Source organism: Manduca sexta, chromosome 12, assembly GCF_014839805.1.
Source record: "Manduca sexta isolate Smith_Timp_Sample1 chromosome 12, JHU_Msex_v1.0, whole genome shotgun sequence".
NCBI lineage: Eukaryota > Metazoa > Arthropoda > Insecta > Lepidoptera > Sphingidae > Manduca > Manduca sexta.
Window position 1 is genome coordinate 11,648,128 of NC_051126.1, and position 23,541 is coordinate 11,671,668.

At 37.9% G+C, this 23,541-nt stretch overlaps 1 protein-coding gene across 6 annotated transcripts in view; it reads right to left on the bottom strand.

The window, feature by feature from the left end:
• Positions 1 to 6,079: 6,079 nt before the first annotated feature.
• LOC115440747 (ubiquitin carboxyl-terminal hydrolase 7) overlaps positions 6,080 to 23,541 on the bottom strand; it is a 28,992-nt gene continuing 11,530 nt past the window's right edge. For 2 of the 6 annotated variants that reach the window (XM_030165177.1, XM_030165182.1), the window contains 20 exons: positions 22,241 to 22,569; positions 21,756 to 21,919; positions 21,259 to 21,376; positions 20,354 to 20,495; positions 19,789 to 19,963; positions 19,226 to 19,418; positions 18,717 to 18,870; positions 18,196 to 18,332; positions 17,824 to 17,920; positions 17,138 to 17,374; positions 16,541 to 16,814; positions 15,704 to 15,795; positions 13,462 to 13,619; positions 12,417 to 12,524; positions 11,643 to 11,805; positions 11,284 to 11,405; positions 10,620 to 10,755; positions 9,901 to 10,059; positions 9,413 to 9,506; positions 6,080 to 9,140 (listed from right to left, as the gene is read on the bottom strand). In XM_030165177.1, the coding sequence (XP_030021037.1) occupies positions 9,040 to 9,140; positions 9,413 to 9,506; positions 9,901 to 10,059; positions 10,620 to 10,755; positions 11,284 to 11,405; positions 11,643 to 11,805; positions 12,417 to 12,524; positions 13,462 to 13,619; positions 15,704 to 15,795; positions 16,541 to 16,814; positions 17,138 to 17,374; positions 17,824 to 17,920; positions 18,196 to 18,332; positions 18,717 to 18,870; positions 19,226 to 19,418; positions 19,789 to 19,963; positions 20,354 to 20,495; positions 21,259 to 21,376; positions 21,756 to 21,919; positions 22,241 to 22,569 (3,153 nt within the window). In that variant the 3' untranslated portion in view covers positions 6,080 to 9,039. Of the gene's footprint in view, positions 9,156 to 9,412; positions 9,507 to 9,900; positions 10,060 to 10,619; positions 10,756 to 11,283; positions 11,406 to 11,642; positions 11,806 to 12,416; positions 12,525 to 13,461; positions 13,620 to 15,703; positions 15,796 to 16,540; positions 16,815 to 17,137; positions 17,375 to 17,823; positions 17,921 to 18,195; positions 18,333 to 18,716; positions 18,871 to 19,225; positions 19,419 to 19,788; positions 19,964 to 20,353; positions 20,496 to 21,258; positions 21,377 to 21,755; positions 21,920 to 22,240; positions 22,570 to 23,541 lie in introns of all 6 variants that reach the window. The other 4 variants (XM_030165178.1, XM_030165176.1, XM_030165175.1 and 1 more) reach the window with 4 other exon arrangements.

Genomic DNA, 23,541 nt, shown 5'->3' on the forward strand with positions numbered 1-23,541 from the left:
GTCTTTATAACTAGTAGTTACACTGACTGCAATTTTCTTCCAATCCGAACACAACAGTGACTATAAACTGCTGCTTGGCGGCAAAAGTAGACATAGCGTTGGTACCTACCCAGGCGGACTCTCACATATGAGAGACCTACCACCCATAATAAATAGTTTAAAATACTCAACGTCCATCACAGCACCATGGACTTCATTCTTCCCTTCACGTTCAATTTAGCCCCATTATCATTTAAAATTGTTCCTCTAATTCTAATATCAACAATGGCCCACATTCCGTTTATGACGTTGATATATACGGTAACTATTAGAGTTAGCAGAACATAATGCATCGTTCGATAGTAGAGTTGAATGTTTGTTGATCTAATGGCATTTTCAATTTGCATTCAAATTCCTGAGCCGGCATAGCCGAGCCGCGGTAGGCGGTGGCCGGCTGAATACCGAAAGCCCGAATACTGGGATACTCAAATGTTCCAATACCCGAATCGGATTAACGCTAACGACGCACTATTCTGTACGGCAACCGCACTCGGCCGAATATTCCCCGTGCGTCTGCAGCGGTGCCGATAACTGCACTACTCACCTGGAACCTTTTCCAGCTGGTTTTTATTCGATATGTGTTATAATTATTTTATATGTCGGACGTAATTATTAAGCGGCCGACAGAGATTTATGGATGGTAATTATACTTGGAAAAGTTCAATATTATTTATAAATATATATTTAATGTAACATAATATTTGACTTATTTTATTAATCCGCTTTCAGACAATCATTCAGTTGTAAAGCGGTGAAATAATACATAAATTATATTTTCATTGCAATACCAGCATTTATATTCCAACAAATACAGTTACAAAACAAATAAAAATATACCTAAGCCTTTATCGATGCTGTGAATTAGTAATCCAGGGACTCTTTAATGAGAAATGTAATTTTCTGAAAGCGGATAACACTTCACAAAGCTTTTTAAATGTACAATTCCAAGCTTTAGGATTAATTACTGTACTTTTTCATTCTGTCTCGACTCGCCGCGCTGGCAAGTTGGGATTGCGCGGATTTCACCGGCGGCGACAATAAATAATTAATAATTGTCATTTGTTACGCGCCGCTATCCTAGCCGATCACATCGGGCGTTTCCGGAAGTATTCGGCTGCGCGGTCTGGCTGGCAGAAGAGAAGATATGTCACGCGGCGACTATTCTATTATTATTCTCTCTGGCTGGACGTTGTCAAAAGAATGTCTAAAATTGTATTCTGTAATTATTTTGCTAATATAATGTTTACTGTAAAAGAGCGTTTTACATTCAGAAGTGGGATTATACAAATGATAATTTGAAGTTACATTGAATTCGAATGTGAAGAGAACTATCGGAATAAATCTGTGATGAATCATTGAATGCCAAAATTAAAATTACCAGATTCTCAGATTTTAGTTACCATGGCAAACGTCTACGTCTGTTGAAGTAAAAATGTTGTGAATGCCTATGGAATTGATGTCTGTACATTACTACGATTCACGACATTCATAACAAAAACTTTGTTATGCCTGCTGCTTGGCTCACTGGAGAGGGTGTTTTCTTAGAAACTAAATCATTGGAGACAGGAATGACTGGAGTCATGTAAAGTCAAATCCGTGGCGCAACACTTCAGGCTGACAATGCGAACGTGCGTAACTGTTTATTTTATTTAATCTGATCTGTCTGAGGCCGTGAGCCTTCAGATCATATTTTGTCTGTAATCATGAGCATTCTGATCATATTCTGTCTGTAGCCATAAGCATTCTGATCATATTCTGTCTGTGACCATGAACATATTCTGTCATTCATTGTCTGTGATCATATTGTCTGTAGTCATGAGCATTCTGATTTGTGTTGCTGGGTCCTATTTGTTTAAAATATAGGTACCCAATTCAGTTCTACTTTCTCAAATTTATTTTTGTGAATACCTTACGGTATTCACTTTGCAGGATGGCCGATGTTACGCGCCGCTATCCTAGCCGATCACATCGGGCGTTTCCGGAAGTATTCGGCTGCGCGGTCTGGCTGGCAGAAGAGAAGATATGTCACGCGGCGACTATTCTATTATTATTCTCTCTGGCTGGACGTTGTCAAAAGAATGTCTAAAATTGTATTCTGTAATTATTTTGCTAATATAATGTTTACTGTAAAAAGAGCGTTTTACACATTACTTATAACGGAAAAGTCAATAATTGTTTATTGTTTGGATTATAACGAGAAAAATTTATGTGTTTCTATTTTGTAGCGTTTTTGCTTAATTTCTACTCTATAAACTTACCTATGAGTTGTAAAGTAGGTATGTAAGGTATGTTGTTTCAAAAAATATCAACTTAAGACATCGTTTCTATGGATTCGTAAATTCTATTTTGATATATTTTCTATCTTGAAAATGGGCGTTACTCCTCTTCCTACCTCTGAAAAGAGAAAATACCTGATGCTATGTTCGTTTTATATATGTATCGGCTTATGAGTAAGTAGTTATAGTAAGTATTATAAGTAGGTAGGTATTTGTGCGACCGCCAATGCCTTACTCAATACAAGTTACTGAAGACGATTAGTGGGTCATATCGCTCCACCAGATCGCTAGTAGGTACCATAAGTGGTAATTTTGACATTGCGTTCCTAAATCTTGAAATGAAACCATATCATATTTGTCTACTTGAAAATAACACTTAACAATAACCATAAAAAAAAACGAATAACAAATTAATTTGGATTTACATATGTAGTTACTTGCCCTAATGATACCTACTGCTGCTGCTCTAAGGGAATTCTTTGTAGCGATATCACATTTTGAGTCATAAATACACTCACGCACACGCCATACACACACTCACGCACAAGACAGACACTAACTTAACTACAATGATAAAAAATCAGAAAACACTGGGATTTTTGACAAAAATATTCATTATTCATGGATGAGTTTTGACACGGTCTTAGCAGAGATATTATAAAGACAATTCTGTGGTTTCATTTAGTTCATTTAGACCCTGAATACTTGCAAAGTATTAATATTTTTTAAAAATCATCACAATTAGCATACCAGCTTGCTAATTAGTTTATCTAAAGATTTACCGGTATACCCCTTACATACAAATATGACCTACTTATAATATGTACCTACCTAGGCTTAAGCTAATTACAGGACACAGACCTATCTTCGTGTATGAATTATTGCATATTTAGCAATAACGTTTTCATTAAATAGGTACTAGGTTTATAGTACTCAGGAGTCGGAATGATGTACCTTGACTCGATCAATAAAACTTTTTACAACATGGAGTAAATGCACCATATATGGACCATGGATTTTCTTAAATAAATCTCCCAATTTTGGACTTTAATCAGCCTTATTTACTTAACCAGTTCTAACTTCTATAAGTTATTTGGCATTAAGCAGTATGAGTAAATTCTATAATAGAATTACCATTTTAAAAATTTGGCTAGATTGTCTAAACATGTAATTTTAAAACTGAATACAATGTGTGTCGATTTACCGAAGCCACTCGAGCTAGACCGAAAAAACTAGCGGCAATACTTTGTTCAATCTACTTTACGAATTTATTATGGAACAATGATTTTAAATAGGGACCATGGTAAACTGTATTGAAAAAAAAACATAATTAATCGATTATAATAAGTCTCTTTTTTCCTGGTTTAACCCAATTAAACCTCGAGTGATATTTGAAGCAATGAGCTTACACAGCTAGCTTAAAAATTAAATTGCATGTTAACGAAATAAAAGATAGTCCTCGTTAATATGTGCGTGTGGGTTACTCCACGGCAAGCGTCTTACGTAGTATATTACTTACTCTATGGGCAAGCGATTGGCGAGCCGCAGGGTAGGTAAGGCACCTAATGCGATGGTCATATATTATACTACTAGCGACCCGCCCCGGCTTCGCACGGGTGCAATGGATGTTATTATTATACATATAAACCTTCCTCTTGAATAATTGTTAATGGATGTTATTATTATACATATAAACCTTCCTCTTGAATCACTATATCTATTAAAAAAACCGCATCAAAACCCGTTGCGTAGTTTTAAAGATTTAAGCACACATAGGGACAGAGAAAGCGACTTTGTTTTATACTATGTAGTGATACGAAAAACGTTTTTTGGGAAATGCCGGTAATCCATAATAAAGGTTTGGTCCATACATGAGACATGGCGAGTTCATTCTAGCTAGCAGCCCACTAGGTTTCCTCTTCCATCCAAACTACCTATCTGGGTATACTTACCTACCAATATTATACATAGCCAAGTTGAGATGTAGAAGGTACTCTGAAATTCCTAATCTAATTCTGAAAAGGTATTACATAGATCCTTCGTATTATGTTGGATATCAATCTGTTAGCATCGCCCATCATTATTCCTACTGTCAAGAAATAACGCACAAACACACACATCATCACGCATTTATCCGCAGAGGTATGCAGAGTTGCAACCAGGGCACCCACTTTTCGCCGAGTGTGTTCCGTCCTAGGATGTTATAGGGGGACGAGCACAAATTCCAGACTCCGGGATGATATTGAGCAGAAAATCCCAAATGTCACTTTGCCCAACCCGGGATTCGAACCCAGGACCTCAGAGCGCTGCCGTACCGCACATGCAGTACAACTACTCCACCGAGGCAGTCAATAAATAACGCGCAAATACTATTTTGCACACTGTTGCCTGTATAATGTCTAAATCATACTTACGCCTGCTCCCATTCATGAATTGGAACTTTTAAACATAACACCAAGTCCTTAATCTTTCCTACGACATTACTACGCCACCAAGGCAATCCTAACATAGACTGAGGGCATTTTTGAAGCTGGACACATCAGAACCAAACGAATTTATATTCAATCAGGCACAAAAGTATCCAAACAAAATCAAAACATCAAACCACCGATAGTTTACTTTAATAATTAAAAAAAAATAAAAAGTTGGTGATTTGAAATTTTGAATTTGTTCCGCGATTTATGTAGGTGAGTGCAGTTCCTATCGATTGATTATCCACGAGCCTCTACGGTATAGGTATGCTACGGCAACAGAGGCCTAGATCCATAATAATGCTTCAGTTTATTTGTCCTATAGTATTATTTGTAGTGCCTCCGGTGCCCATAACACAAGTTAATTCTTACCATTGGCACGGGGGATTACTAATTGCTTTGTCCTGTACAGTTATGTCAATGTGGTCTTTATAGTGCATAACTTTACATGTATTTTGTAAAAAAAAAAATCTTCAGTTGCATCCCATAACTTCCAGACCTGTTGACTGTTTATGTAGCCGATATAATTACCATGGACACAGTAAGGTGGAAGCATCGTATTTTAGCCCTAATCTGCAATCAAGGCAAAAACATTTACCGTGTCATACTTCACCATATTACCGTGCATTATATGATTGCCGGAATTTGATGAACGCAAATTACATATTGGAGGCCTGTTTTTAGCATTGAGAAGTGGACTGCCCAATATCGTCACAGAAAAGGGAAAAAGCGAATGTATGGTCAACACGTCTTTTTGTAGCAATTCTATATATTTAAAAAAAACAACTATCGCTAGTCACTTTTAAATTAATTCTTACTCGACAGCTTCATGAAGTGCAACCCACTTCTCTAATCTATGATGACTGTTCAGTGCAGACTAAAATATGTCTTATGCAACCCAACATTCCCGACTGTATCCTATTTGCAAAAATTACATGTAGGGTTATTCAAACACTGATGAAAGTCTACTGACGCATCGGCTTATTCTTTAAAATTTAGAATTTAAATAATACTTACCTCGTGTAAATGTTTCCATTAGGGATTATCAAAATGTCGCACTGAAAGCTACCTAGTCAATTTCCGTCGCCAAACCTTGATAATCCTTCAATCAAGGCAGACGTGTGGTCGGTGCAGAGGTCATAGATCATAATATTCCATTTTGTATAACATCCAAACTATAGAAATCCACCACCAATTTACGGTATATTCATAGGTACATTAAGAGGTGCGAGAAATTGAAAAAGTCACAACACCTGAGAGGAATCCAACACAATGGATAATTCAAAACAATAATTTAATAAAAAAAGGTTTTAATTTTACAAGTTAAACTCCTAACAATCCATTCTTCTCGTATTAAAGGGTGTTAACTTATGACGACTCCTTCGACGTCGTGCGTCGCGAGCGTGCACTGGGGTTGAATATGTCCAAAACAAACAAAAATAACAAATATAGGATTATATTCAGTGAAACATTCAAATCCAACATGACAAACATTGGAACACATTCCATGTTTGCTGAAGCTGTGATTCGCCCTCCGTGGTTCAAGCCTCGTCAGAAGGTCCCGCAGGTAAATCAACTAGTAGACTATAATCCCATTTGCCACAATATATTTTTTTAACGTACGTCTAAGCCACTATGCTTCTAAGTTCGTTTCAAATAACCACAAAACCGTGTTAAGGAAAATTACTGAACCGACACACAAAATGTTAAATAAGAAAAATATAAATACGAGTCGAACAGGGATCGCGAGCGACGCGACGGCGGACAGGGCCGGCCGGGCCCCCGCGCCGCCCCCGCCCCGCGCCCCCCGCGACCCCCGCGACACAACCCGAACTAAACAGGGCAGAAATTATAGAAGCGGCACTGCTCGTGTTGGAAATACTACAAAATGTCTTAAAACGTCTAAGGCATCTTTACGAAAACTTATTGTATTTTTTTTCTTAATTTATTACATCATATATATACATAATTTCGACATAATCATATTTTATAACGTAACATTTTATTTTCTCTGGCAGGTCGTGTAAAAAAATTAAATAGTAAATAGTAATAAGGTACATGCATTGATGTTCAGGCTCTGAGCCGGGACGTACAATAGAGTGCAAGCGTTATACATACGTGCATATAAAGTACAGGTGGGGGGCACAGCCCCCGGATTGTAACCTCAATCGCACACCGGCCTTTTGGTAATTCGACAATCATTGAAACATTTGTATACGAAAAATTTCTATAAAAACACACCGTTAGAATTCACAGCAATTAGTTATCACCCTATACAACGCGCAAAACCTACAACTTTCTAAAGATGAAACAGCTATGTACAAGCTTACGCTTTTACACTAGTTTACAATCACAATACCAATTGAATGCATCCGATTTACAATTCCACATCACGACAATACAAAAATAACGCCGACACAAATATTTAAGTTTAATTATTGCCAACAAGCGTGCACCCGAAACTCTTCTTCGCATCAGAAAATATATACATATCTTTTGTATTGATTGTATAAATATAGTGTTGTATTTAAGCGACTTGCAGTCTTCATACGTAACGCATGTTATTCCAATATTTGTCAAATGTGCGACAACTACGTCTAAATTTAAGACAAAGTTTAAAAATGACAACATATCCGCACATTGAAAATCATACCGTAACTAAACAAGATATTGTAATTTTGCTATGAGGATGTTGTAATTTCCTTGAATCAAAATAACATAGTATTTTAAAGTTGTATGGTGATCGAAATTAATAAACGATCGATCTATCTTCGGATCGACCGTAGAAATGGACCAATCGGAGTAAAGTATGAGCGCCACGCCCACTTATGCATTGTTTTGATTGGTTTACTTTCTCGATAGATCTGAAAATTGTTAGCATTATTTATTAATTTCGTCCGTTACTCAGGTTTATCGTAAAATTGTGCTAAACTCGATGTTTTTTTTATTAACGGTTTAATTTTCAATGCGGGATCGAACAATATATAATACATAATTAAATGTTCTAAGTACGTATTAAAAGTTTTTTTTGTAAAAAAAAAGATAAATACAATTGTCCATTTACATTATCTAATTATTCGTCTCGAATGAATGGAAACGAAAATAAAAGTCGGTTATAATTCGGGTTATTATTCGTCTAATAGTTAATTTACCAGTATTTAGGTACTGAATCCATGATTGTTAATTTGTACAGGCCACTTAATTAAGCAAGCGTTCACACAGGCACATCCGTCTATATAATTTTAAACATCGTAGCTATAACTCATCGTATTACAGTAATCTATACCTTATTGCGTAACTGTATGTTTAATTTTGCCGAATCACCAAAAAACATGACGTGAAACAAGCTCGAAATGATATTGGCACAGCCTATGAACGCAGCGAGGCTCGTCCGGATAGTCGATGCGTAACGTACGAATGAATCAGATTACCTAAACGGGCGTCACTACGCAACGGTAATGCTAATATAATAATTGAAAAAAAAAACAAAATTGACATACTTTGACCACAAAACTTACACGCGGCGTAGACTAAAGAAGTACACTATATGATAAACTGATGATATTCATCATACGCAACATTGCCGATATATCCCACTGTCGTCCTGTCGGCTTCACTTTAAGCCGTAAATGCTGTCATTAAAGGCATACAAAGGCTTCTATTCGCGCGCACTGCTGTCACCTCACTATTAGAGCATTAATGTTACAATATTTATTGATAACACGATCTCAATTGACTAATCCCAATAATTAATAATTTTAAGAATTATCAATGAAAACCACTTCACTGAATAATTTAAATCGATATATTTTGTAGGTGTCTTCTTTAGAGACTCATTGTCATGAAACGTCGATAGTCCAAGCATCGATGCAACAGTGAGGTGCGTAGGCGCGCGCATTCCACAGTCAACGGTACAAAAACAATGTGAACAACTAGCAGGACTACTCTGTCGCCTACAAAACATTCCGCGTAAACCGAATTAACTACAATAGAATAAATAGCGTTGTAAAGGAAGTAATCGTATTGGTGTCGCGAAGTATATCGTGTACATAAGGCTATTATTGCATATCCATGCGATAGTAACATGGCGTTTAAGGCATACACGCTCTCACACATCTATTTGTTTGATAAATTACATTGTTGCAGTTGCAGTCGTTAGAGCTAGGATGCGGCAGTCGGTCCGCCGGTCTGTCGGACCGCCGGTCCGTGCCGGTGTGGTGTCGTCAGGCTGTTACTATCGCGCCGCGCCGCGCTCAGTTGTATATCTTGATGGCCTTCTCGAGGTAGTTGACGCGCGAGCGCTTCGGCGTCTTGTTGATGTGCTCCAGCCCCAGCCACGGCCGACCCGACGCGTCTGGCAGGGACAAATCTAGTCTATTTTAGCACCTATTCCTTTAGGACTAGCCTGAATTGCCAGCCCTTTTAGCTTATACTACTCATATAAATTTATTAATGCGTTAAAGAAATATCAAAGTGAACAAAATGTGTGAACAGATTTAATTCAATATTTTTTTGGGATCTTGTAATAAAATATTTTTTTACAAAAAATGATTATGTTTTAAAATTTCAAATAATTAAAAAGTTAATTTAATTTGGCAGTAAATAAATGAACAAGTCAATACTCACTTGCATTACTACTCGGCCTGAAGTCGAATATGTTTATTGTCGCTCCTTCACTTATGTAGTTAGGTCTGCCATTTGTTACTATAGCAAAATTGTACTGAAACAAATAAATAATAACTTATTACACTAAATGAAATATAGTATCGCTGCGGCTGTTATTTTGGATGCAGGTTTTCAATACTAATTAAGAATTAAAAAGATTGTTCATAGGGAAATTCTATCATATTTTTATAGTATTTGGAAAAATCTATATCAACTTAGTATCGATTTATCGACTCGTAATTGATGTCTATATTGTAAATATCTTTTTGAGATATATTCTAAAACAATTTTTAAATATTGGAATCGATATACCTTCGTCATACACATTCGATACCTGATTATGAAAAGAACTCTGTAAAGTATTGATTTGTAAACAAAGAAGTAATTTTTTATGTTTTTCATACACTACAATATCGATGTAGTGTGGACCACATTGAAAGGGTTCTTACCTTTTCCCACTCTTTATCCGGTATATCGAGCTTCTTCTGCAAGCGGTCGCGGACGGCGGTGAAGGGCTCGTTGTGTTTGACGCGTGCGTAGAACGGGATGCCGAACGTCGCGTACGCCTGCTTCTGGAAGTGGGCGCACGGCACCAGCGCCTCGTCCTCCTGCGATAACAATGTTATTAACACATTGCGGCGCCAAAACAACAAACTATCCACCAGAACCGCCGCCACGCATGGAGATGTTGTCCCGCCCTGGCGTTTGGCGGCGCGACACGAGTCGCAAGTCTTAGATAAGTTTATTTTTTTATCACGCCAGTTTTGTGAGTGAACCTTAGATCATTCCTGGCCTATACCAAAGCTTGTGTTGAGGTCGTAACCGTCTCCAATACGTATATTAAACATAATATGATATAGGCTTGTGCAATGTCAGCAAGATTTGCATCGGCACATTTTATTGTATCCTACAAATAAATAGTTAGTATTTTATTTACCACAGTTCAAATTTTCCTTAAAAAAACCCTAGAATCAAAATTAATTCTAAACGCCAGAGAACAAATATATCTATTCCCCAATCTTTTTTATACGTTGAATATAGTCACTATCGACTTCTAGCCTTTATTTTAAGGAGTAAGGAATGTCAAAAGATGAAAGCGGTTGAGGTAACGACTTGGGTACGCCAAAAAGCACGAATACTGTTATACTCTAACTAAAATGTAAATAACCTGTAGATGCAGTTCATCTCTGGGTATCTCCTCTATTCTGTAGAGTCTGGGCGGCGAGATGGTCACCTGGTCGAGCGTGAGCTCGGGGTCCGGCCCCGGTAATACTTTGTGACACGACACCTCCACGATCCTTAACCTGCGAACAACGAATATAATCATTACATTATAGACATAGATATTAATGTATATATGTTTAATAATAATAATATCAGCCCTGTATTATATACTTGCCCACTGCTGAGCACGGGCCTCCTCTACTACTGAGAGGGATTAGGCCTTAGTCCATCACGCTGGCCTAGTGCGGATTGGTAGACTTCACACACCTTCGAAATTCCTATTAAGAAATTCTCAGGTATGCAGGTTCCCTCATGATGTTTTTCCTTCACCGTTAAAGCGAACGATAATTCATAAAGAATACACACATGATTTTAGAAAAATCAGAGGTGTGTGTCCATGGGATTTGAACCTGCGGACATTCGTCTTGGCAGTCCGTTCCACGGCCAACTAGGCTATCGCCGTCTCATATGATTCATAAATAAACCATTAATCAAAACTATTTTTTATACCTTCATATAATAAGTTTATAATTTAATCATTGCAGGAGGTATAATATAGTGTGGTATAATATAGATTATGGTAAAAAAAATATATTAAGATAAACTACCTGCCGGATCCTTCTGGAGACATCTCTACCACTTTAGCTGCTTCCTCCAATATATCTGCCACTTTACCACCTTTGTTTGGATATAAAATTAATTCTTTATCTTCTTTGTAATTTGGACCCACCTGGAAAATTACGTAAAAACTTTATACTTCACGAAGATCTTATCAAGTTTTTAAAAGAGCTGTGGAAACATTACTAGAATCACAGTATGTATTTATACTAAATATATATACTTCTCAGACAGATTTTATCCAACTATATAACACAGTAATTTTTAATTTTACACATAATAAACATTATAAATAAATACATTATAATTAAACTATTTTTTTATAAATATTCCAACAGCCACTACTCACCCATAAACATTTAAACTGTTTCTTGTTGTCCAATTCGTTAACTTTAATAGATAAAATCTGGTAGAACAATTTCTTAGGGCACTTTGGTTTACAATAAACGAGTAAATCTTTAAGTATACCGTCGTAAGAATATCTGAGAGGCAGGCCGGGCGTATCTTTGTAGCTGTAACAAGTATCAAAACATAAATCTATTACTTGCTTTAATATTATTTACTCATCATATGAGCAAGGTACTGGTGGTACCATATGTGTGAGTCCGCCTGGGTAGATACCACCGCAATGTTCATTTCTGCCATCAATCAGTTTGTAGTCACTGTTGTGTTCCGAATTTAAGGACATTGCAGCCAGTGTAACTACTGGACATAATGAGACTTAACATCTCATGTCTCAAGAATTCGAGCGCAGTGTAATACCAAACAATACTTTGTAATTCAAAGTGTTGATGGTGTTTTTGTTTATGTCTTATCGCTTACCGTCAGGCGAACGGCAAGCTCGTCTTGTAATTCAAAGCAGGAAAAGTTTTCTAAATTCAATAGCGACTTTGCTATACAAGACATACAACATGACCAACAGTGGTACTTTACTGTAACAGCTATAATGCCTCAGGGTCTTATGGTTCGATGCCAATAGAACCCATCAGTAAAAACACAATATCTATATAATGACTCATTAAAGCTCAATTTATCGTATCTAGTGTATTAACTTTGTCGACAAGATTAAAATATAGTTTATTAGCAACTCAATAATCTGCATTAAACAATTTATCTTACTTACTTTTGACATTTGAAGAACTGTATTAAGTATGGATCGACGTTGAGCCTCTGTCCGACCGCGCGCGCCATCTGGTCGTAGCGCATCTGCATGGACAGCTCCATTGTGAATCTGAGACATTTGTTCAATGCATTCAAATCCAGAGCCTGACACATTTATTTGTAAGTATAAAAAAAATCAATCATAGATAGCATATAAAATTTTTATCAATTCGTATTTCAATTCAAATATCGGTAAGAGACAATGAATGTCGGATATCGATATAAATTGAAATACTCCCTAGTGGTTTGACTACTTTATCTGGAGATTTAAACCATTTATTTCTCTACACACACATAAACATCTTATTTATTGTACAGAAACAAAAACGTATAGAATCAGCACCGCTTAACTAACTTCAGCTCTGATGAGTTCGGTATCACTATTTATCGTATATATAATTTTTTATATCGATACTTGACAATCAAGTGACTTTTCCAGTCACAAGTCAAGTACAACTGAATCATACAAAACTACTTCATTGGACGTTTAACATACTCAAGAATATTTGAACTTCAATTTCGTACATACATTTAACACTGCAAGCAATATCTTGTAATAAATTAATTATGTATCAATCTAAACCTTGGGAAGCAGTCATGGTGTGTAGAACAACTATAAATTTCTGAACCTTAGAACAATGCTCGTGTTTGATAAATCACGAAGCCAATGACATCGAAAGTAAATTAATTCAACCCAAGCCCAAATCTCAGATTGAAAAGGAGTGAGACTGCAGACCCATGACACTCCACGTAATTTCACTGTTTATGCGTATCCTGTGCCGTTTACTGATAAAATAATAAATTATCGTATATAAACGGAGTTAGTTTTTATTAGGAATTACACGAGTTGAAGCATGAAAAAAGACGGTGAGTGCAATTTTTTGTTTTTAGAAGAAACCTATTCAGTTGTTATAACCTACATTAACAAGGAGGTTGCGTTCATATTTCTTCACCAATTTTAATTTCTTTACCATCACAAACTATCATTATATAATAGAAACACTCACCCGGGATCATTAGGAACAGTTTTGTCCACAAACTGCACCTCCACCTTGTAGAATATGTACTTGAAGTAGTCCTGGCAGGTCGGCAGCTCGAGGTCCTCGTGTCGATGGTCGGCGCGTTCGAACACGATGATGTCACCGTCCATCAGCTCGTCCAATACCTGGCCGCGTGCACACGACTCAATCCGAGGGTAGGCAGATTCAAATGGCAATGTACAAGCGGTGTGCATGCCGTTACGCGTTCCAAATTCGAATAGGGGCGGCGGCCATTTTGTTTTATGTGTCAAATTTTAAACAACATTGAATTTAATCAATACACAATTTTTTGTAATGTTGTTTACCAAAATGTAAGTTTACATTAGTGGCCAAAATTATTTTTATCAATATTGGTCCTCTATGGGTATAAAGACACAAATATCGACATGGTTTAATTAGATAACATACCTTTTAGTTTGTCTATTTTTCCAATTAAATCCCAGTCTTTGCCATAACTATTCTCATTTAGAACGCATGTAAAACCGTGAATACAAGCCGTAAATTAAACACATATTCGTTAATTAATAGAACCACCAAAATTGACAAAAGGCTATTAAAACATTCGAATCTACCGTCACCTTCCACTATCACCTTGTGGTTAATAGCTAGTGGGTACTTTGTTTTATAAACATCAAGTAGAAAATTACATCAAGATTTTGAAGCATAGATGTAGATAAGCAAAATAAAACGGCACACAAAAAGAAACATTCATAATTTAGAGAAAAAGACATCAATATCCAAGCTCTATACTATTATCTACATAATTGTATTGCCCAACACCGAAAATTAAAAAGAAATAAAATGTTAAAGCAATAATGAAAATATAATAAAGTAATATTTGTTACAAGTGGTTCCCAAAATATGCTTTTATTGTTCGTAACCGAATATATCACGTAATTGAGCCTAGTAATTCTTTGGGCAACAAATGACGCGGAACTGATGGCGCGCAACATATTTTTCAGCAACGTATAGCAACGTGCGTCAAACTGGTTTAACCCTATAGGTACATTTTTTATTGCTTTGAATGACGAGTCGAGCTTGCGTTCGCCTGATGGTAAGCGATACGACTGCCCATAAGCAAAAGAAACAATATCCAACACCTTAAATTATAAGTATTGTTTGGTATTCCGCTGCGCTCGACATCCTGAGACATGGGATTTAATCTTATCATGTCCAGTAGTTACACTAGCTATAATGTCCTTCAAACCGGAACACAACAGTGACTATACACTGCTGCTTGGCGGCCGAAATAGAAATTACGATGGTACCAACCCAGACGGACTCTTACATATTATGCCACGTTCTACGTAGATAGGTGACGTCACATAAAGTGCAATCTTATGCCCAATGTTATCAAACATTCGGACGTCACCTATTACAAAATGTGAATATATACGAGAATTAGTATGAAGTATGAAGTATTTGAATTTGAAAAAACACATTTATAGAAACCACAGTAAAAAAAATACTAAACAGATATAGACACAGTGCGTACAAAAGCTACTTGCAATAGTCGCTAATCCGTACCGTAAATATCCATATAGCAGGCCGTGATGGTCGTATATATGATAATTTCGACAGGACATACAAGTATAATAATATCTATATATCTATAGTCGATGGGAGATTATTCGGGCTGGGCGTCCATTTCATTCTTGGGGACATATTAAAGGTGTTTTTTTTTTAATTTCAAAAATAGATGCAGATCATGATCGAAATCTTAGCTAGCTGTTTTAGAGTCATATGCAACAGACTTCACTTTAATTCAGAAAATATGGCTTAAAAATATTATACTGTGAATACCTTGTAAATATATATTTATAAGGTTGATAGTACTATCAACCTTTTTCATTCAAATTCCGAAACTAAATTGTGATATACGAAAACAAACCATTCAAGTGAAAAATAAATTATTACAAAGCATTATGTAACCATCTTACGGCCAAAGAAAACTGTCAGCAATATTTATAATTTGGAAAACTTTTCATTTAGAGTCAGAAATGACCCCTTGCAATTTGTAATACTTATTATATTATACAAACTTTGTTTTCTAATATATTCAATATACAACTTTCAATAATCCATTATCATCGACATTATTAAATAAACATAATACAATAAAGTACATTATAGATATACACAAGTGTGTATGGTAACTAAAGCTTACGTCTAATGAAAGGTTTGATAGGATAAAACTGATAAATAATACCTTTTCGAGCGGCTCGTTGTAGTTGCTTATCTTCTCAACGAAGTCCGGTTTGATCTCTTCGTAGAGAACTAGGGGTGTGTCCGGAGGGAATCCTGGCAAAATGAGCTTATATAAGAATGTGGGCTGGAAAAATCGTGATTGTTACGAGAATCGTCTCTGACTTTGTTTTTGTTCGTGACTAACTTAGTTAACTTAGCATGGCCGTCTTATACAAACACACCGGACTTTCGTGTGAATGCTTTAGGCACTCAAGCCATAAGTGATCATGCTGAGGGCGACCCACTAACGGGTCAAGAACCACGGTTTAGAACGATCACTGGGAGAGGATGAGATATCAGAGATTATGGGTGTTCGCGAGGTGCGTGGAGCGACTTACAGTCCACCTAGTTATCGTCAGCACGCGAGCCGGAACTACCAGAAGAATCGGGAGGACGGAAAACGCGGCCAAGTACTCAACGGCGAGGAGGGAACTGCGGTCGTGTTGAGTGTGTGAGCTTTAGATGCTCGTGCTTAAGGCGGATAGAGTTATGTCGTCCTCTGGGTCTGTCAGAACGGAACGAGGCAGTCTCCATTTCGCGCGACTGACACTTTAGTCCAGCACGCTGGCCTAGTGTGGGTTGGCACACTTCGCATACCTTCGAAATTCTTATGAAGGTACATAGGTTTCCTTCACCATTAAAGCATAATTCACAATGAATATGTAATAACTTGAAGAAAAGTCAGAAGTGCGTACCCTTGAGTTTTGAACATACGGACATTCGTCTCGGCAGTCCGTTCCACTCCCAAGTAGGGTATACAGTTATATTATCCAACAATTTACTATAAAAAAAAACTCACCAGCACGTTTATTAAGTATCGGTATGAGATCGGCCGGCTTGCTGGCTATCGGCAAGTAATGGTGTCCGCAGTAATGTATGCGCTTCTGTTTCGGGTCGTAGTACTTGAAGAACAACACCACATCGTTCTCCTTGTCGAACGTCGGCAGCGCCGTGAGACCAGAGTCTGGAGGAAGAAGTTCTAAGAATATGTTCCACGGATTCATGTTCTCAGATATGTCCGCCACGGTTTTGTGTTGGTCGTTCACAATGTCTAGGCACGTTGGTCTGCATGTCTGTAACAAGATGAAATATTGATATGTTACGATTTTTATGAATCAGATGATGGTGTCACACGTGCGATTTGATTTTTATGCCATTTCCGTTTTTTTCGTTTTAGGGTCCCTCATCACTCCATGTAAAAAATAGTTTTAGATCCATTGACGCGCACTCTTATGCCGGGTATAAACCTGAACGAGCGCGAGTAAACATCAGCGAGTGGTTTGCATCGATTGAAATCGTACCATGGTCCATACGCACACGTTCGCGTTCGTTCATTAGCGTACGCTGGACACGTTGGCATGGACGAGCATTGTTGGTGCAACAGAGGTACAGTTACCTGGTTGGAGCGTGCGCTGAAGGGCCAGGGCCGCAGATGCCGCAGCGGGTACTTGAAGCTGTCGGCGAGCATGTCGAGCAGCTCGGCGACGGTGGCCTGCTTGCGCACGCGGAACACGCGGTAGTGCGCGCGCTCGCAGTCGTACAGGTCGTTGCCCTGGTGCCCGTCGAACGCCTCCTCCAGCACCACGTTCACGTTCATGTACAAGTGCGCCTCGTTGCGCTCCTTGCGACGGATCTGTCGATAAACACACGTACACTTAGGAGACTGCGCAATTGGTTGCTTACAAATGAATTGATGATACGCTTGCCTAACCGACCTCACATCACCCAGAACTTTAAATTACTAACAGCCGTATTCAATAAACGAACCCAATCTCAATCTCAATCCGATTCCGAGAATAAATCAATCAATTAAATAACTGATTTGTGAGCATGTCAATAAAATCTTTGTTCTGATTGGGCCATTTTTGAGATAGATCGCAAAAGACAATTGGGGTCGTTTATTAAAAATGGCGGAAAGTCGTGGCCAGAAATTACTCAACAGTATAAATAGCGATTATGTTTTGACAAAAATTCATATCTATTAAAAATTAAAATTTTACACTCTTCGGGGATCTAGTTTAATACCACGTAACTAGCATTGGTAAATAACGCGTAAGTCAACGAATACTGAATTTTACCCACCGTTTCAATCCTCTTCTCCTCTGCTAATCTCTCACTCAATTCTGTGGGTATGTCTGCCTGTGTCACCTCTTGTAAAACTGTCTTCAATTGTGAATCTCTAAAAGTTGATGACATTGTTAATGTAAATCAATAAAATACACACTTAAATATAAACAAATCTCCATCCACAAAGTAAGCATAAATGTAAGCCAGATATACATTTATGTGACTTGTAAGGGCGTGTTCACACTCGGCGTCACTGAGACGGGCGTAACGGACTTGACACCAAGATCATAACTATATACCGATACACTCATTAGTAATTTTTATTGTATGTCATGTTGGCGATCCTTAAATAAAAAAAATAAATATGTGATAACAATGATGACTCACCTAATATAGACCAACATGTAAGCGTTGGTACAGTGGCGCACCGTCAGCGCCATGTCCTCATCGTGACCGCCGTAATTGTACTCGATCGCCTCCTGCTTGGTGCAGCGAGACACCACATCGTCGTCGAACTTGCACCACTAAAAACAAAACATTACTAAACATTATTTCATTTTGTATAAGAGCCATATTACAAAGCCAGTTTGAACTTCACAAGCGTACATTAATTCTTGGGATTAAATGAGGATAGAGTACAAGTGATCACACTAACTTCAGAAACAGCAAATCTTTTTTTTCAACCTGATATACATATAGAATGATAGACTGGTAGGTCCGGCTTATACAAACGCACCAGACTTTCGGGCGGGTGATTTAGATACTCGAAACCCTTAGAAATAAAAAAAAACAGCTAAAAGAAAAAAGGTTAGTATGGCGTTTTTAGCTTTTCTATAAACAAGCATCCAGCTCCTTTCCAGCTATCCTCCTTTACAGCTATATATATATGTGTTCTTGTGTTTGCTTACCTTGCCGTCCCCCTTGGGGTTGATAAACACGACGTAGTGCCCGCCGTGGTTGTCGCCCGAATGCACCAGCACCGCGTGCAGCGTGTAGTCGGCGGGAGTCTCCGGCTTCTCTTGTAGATACGCGTCCAGGTTGATATGTTCGTAGAACTCGAATCTGTGAGTATACACCAAACATTACTTACATAAATCTTAATTTGTTTCAACGAGAGATAATTATTATCCTCTATGATCATCAGTATCGGACGTCCACCCACGAGGTGGACAGATGAATTCATAAGTAGCAGGAGGTCGCTGGATGCGGGCCGCTTCCAATAGATCGATCTGGAAATCTTTGGGGAAGGTCCATGTTCAGCAGTGGACATCCTGCAGCTGATGATGTTGACTATGATCATCGTTCCACAATATGTACGCATCGGCTTGCACTCCGGCGCAACACACTAGTTGCATGTTTCGACATCCTACAACCACGATAAGCCGTCAATCAGTACTCGAGTAAACTCGAATCTCACCTGTCGTTGAACTTGACGGAGCTATCCGTGATGGGGTCGTACTGGAACCGCATGAGGTGTAGATGCAGCACCGGCGGGAACGACGCGAATATCACTCCCTTCTCCGCCTCCTGCAGGCCGTGCTCGCCGGCGTCGTACTTGTTTTCGCCGTCTAGCGTCTCTGTGCTTATGTAGTCTTTGAACGACTCGTCGACTGAAATTAAAAGTTATTAATTTACTATGAGTTTGTTTAATAAAAAAATGCCATATCTGGCTATAAACAATAAATGACTAATGTTTGAGCTCCATCAACGAACGCTCCAATATGTCTAAATGAATAACCAACATTAGCTACTGTAAGATTCTGCAGTCATGTTACAACTCAATGATGACATATAGAAACTGCAAATGTATCCCAATTTACTTCCTTAAAGATAGGTAGAGTATTGAACCCATTTTATTTTGTACGAGACCATTTATCACACTACTTATTTCACAATAAACCTGCCTTGCAGTATAAAATTTATCACACTACTTATTTCACAATAAACCTGCCTTGCAGTATGAAATATAGAGAAACTCACTATTCTTCTTGCCCTTGATATTGAGCTGTATGTCGTAGAAGGTCTCCACTCGCGTACTGGACACGTTCACGTTCTTGCACTTGATGTACGAAGTCATCTTGCCCTCGAACAGACGCGGAACAGTCCCCTCGACACACGTGCCCTTCATCTTGCTCTCCAGTTTGTCCAGTAATACCTGGTCATGGTAAAATAATATTTATTGCATGTTATTACAGATTGTTTTAGTACAATATATGCAAGGGACTAAAAATGTGTGTAAATGTGTATTCACATTTTCGTTTCCTAAACATTTTATACAAATAAATCGAAATTGAAACTTTACTAAACATTTTTGTTTGTACACTATATTTTTCCGAAAAAAGGAAACAGTGTCCTCATATACAGCTTCTTTAGAATCTGTATTATATGTATAAAGAGTCAACCAAAATCAAATGTATAAGAAGACATCTAAATTCAAAACACTTGAATTAAATAAGTAGTAACTTTATTTAAATAAGCAAAACAAGTGATATTTATTTTTTCTTTAACTGGCTGAAGTTTGCTGTTACTGTTCATATAAACTCACCCTAAGAAATTCTTGTACATCATGCTGCATGAACGAGTCCAGGGTCTCCCAACCGAAACTCTTTGTAAGTTTTTTCGTGCCGACCGGCTTGTCCGAGAATTGCAACTCGTAAAACACTCTTTGTAGTGCCAGAGCAACAGATCTGCGGATGAAAATATTACGTGTTTTAATGAGTATCCAAATAATATTTATAGAAAAATACTGCTATTAGCTCACTCACCATCAGGTGGTATAGAAAAATACTGATATTAGCTCACTCACCATCAGGTGGTATATAAAAATACTAATATTAGATCACTCACCATCAGGTGGTATAGAAAAATACTAATATTAGATCACTCACCATCAGGTGGTATAGAAAAATACTAATATTAGCTCACTCACCATCAGGTGGTATATAAAAATACTAATATTAGATCACTCACCATCAGGTGGTATAGAAAAATACTAATATTAGATCACTCACCTTCAGGTGGTATAGAAAAATACTAATATTAGCTCACTCACCATCAGGTGGTATATAAAAATACTAATATTAGATCACTCACCATCAGGTGGTATAGAAAAATACTAATATTAGCTCACTCACCATCAGGTGGTATAGAAAAATACTAATATTAGATCACTCACCATCAGGTGGTATAGAAAAATACTAATATTAGCTCACTCACCATCAGGTGTTATAGAAAAATACTGATATTAGTTCACTCACCATCAGGTGTTTTAGAAAAATATTGATATTAGCTCACTCACCATCAGGTGTTGTGGAGTAATTTTGTCGTGGCCATTTTATATAAAAAAAAAACAACTGCCCTTTACCCTACGATACTTAAAATTTTTCTTTATTCTGTTTTATATATATTTTTTTTTTATTTGATGGTACTTCACATTATATGTTTTGTTACCTGGTACTGTCGTCAGATTCTGTGGGCATTTTGTACACAGCCTTCCTTAGCTGGTTGGTGAAGTATAACGTCTGTAGCAGCGAGTTCATGTAACATGTCGCACCCTGGTTCTTAAGGCCTATAATAAATAAACCAAGATAATAAGACATAAAATAGATTAACACCTTAAGTGCCGAAATCAATAAACGTGGCCAATGGGAAGAAGTCATCTTTAAACGTGGCAAGTAAATTTTATACCGATTGCTCAATTATCGCGATTGACCCAAAGATTGGCTCGTTTCATTTTTTTTTTTTTGTTGTTGTTTGTTTTATGCGGGTACATAGTAATAATCATCAAACAAGTTACCTCCATATCTCATAACTCAGTTCATATATAAAAAACAACAAATCCGTCTATCCACCTCTATGTATGTACATTATCCTACACATATTTATTACGCTTCCTCATACACTATGCGCCAAAATTCATATTCCATACACTATAGTATCAAACTCACCAACATATCCGGTGTGTTTCTTGGAGTCCCACGAGACTCCGTGCGGCGCCTCGGCGGTCACGTGCACCTCCAGCGTGATCGCGTCGTCCTTTATGTACCCCTTCTCTGGATCTAGAACGTCGTTCCACGCCATGAAGTGGGAGAAGCCCCAGTCGTTTTCCTTGCTGCAATTATAAAGCATAGTGGTCCACGTTAGTGTGTCGCGTTCTGGGCTCAACCTGCGTATATCCAGATTCAAACATGCCGACATAATTGTGTCGACTGGCGAGGGATAATTAGCTTTCATCAGTCCACATTTTATCTGAACCCCACTCCGCTTACCGTCAGGTACAGCGGGATCAATTTGCCTTGCCTGTTTATAAAAAAAAAAACAAAATTATGTCAACTAAGGGCATATCGTAACAATCTCTCTTTCTCTCTCTCTTTCGTCTACTCTACCTAACCGCCCTGCGCATACGTGCATGGCAGCAAAAAACAGAACCCACCTGTAAAACAAATGCTGGATCTTCCTCAAGAACGTCTCCGTCTCGGGCTTGTGCGAGATTAGACGCAACTCCGCCATGGCGTAACAAGACCAGCTCGAGGACTCGCTCTCGCCGTTGCACTGCAGGAAGAAGCCGAGCGACTTCTGTTGCTGACGGTCAGGGGACGGCGCCTGACGCGGCATCACCATGATCTTCCACGGCAGGTTGCGCACGTAGCACGGCGGCGACAGCACCGAGTCCTTCAGGTTCCTGAAGTTGTGCACCGTGAAACGGAACGTCGCTTCGGAACGCGCCTCGTCGTCCTCCATCTCGGCGTCTAGGCATGCCAGCTGCGGATAAACGTTTGACTATTAAATACAGGCAAGGGTAGACAACAGCTGGAAGCTTTAGTGAGTAGAATTTGTAAATTATTAGGAGTCGCAACACGTTGCTTTACGTTGATTTTCCACTAGAAGATGTACAAACATCCTTGTATCTTAAAAGGGAATATACTAAAGATTATGAAATGCCCGAATTGGTTGCATTGCCGACCGTCAAGAAAAAGAATACTTATTCCTATAAAACTATGCACCAAATTGTAAAATACAAATGACACCAATTCTCTATACAATCGATATTTATCGCCAACACCTCGCGCTTAATGAAATTACGGTCTTATCCCTAATGCGTTCAGCAAATTTCTTTGCATACGTGAATATATGTAAGAAATTTGCTAATATCAATGAGCGAAGTATTATGCCAATCGACTACTGCGTCCGATTTAATTTTTATTTGACGAAGATTCTTGTTATTCCTTGTATAAATTGCAATTAAATGTTGAATGATGTGCAAATATTCATACATGTATGGAAATGAAATCTAAAATTTCTGAAAGTGACTTTAGTGACATCACCATGGTTGTACACGCATGTAGGTATTAACCTTCACATTTGGCAGAGTTTAATCATGTCAATGACCATTACAAAATACAAAATAACCAAAATACATAATATGGAACTTAATATTGTCTAAAACATCAATATCTTGTCGATGAATATACAATATCACAAACGATATTGCAACATTAATACGGATGCTTGAGTACAACACATGAGAAAATCGAACTAAATTAAAAGATTACACACTGTCTGTCTATAGCTTTATATCAACTGGCAAACGGATCCTCGCGCTAAAGAGGGCCTCGCCTTCACATGGAGGCTTCGCGCAGTGACTTTACTGTGGACCATTTTTTTAAATCACCACCTTATATACTAATAATGTTATCTAAGAACTTAATTGTGGTATCTTTGTTTTTTATTGCT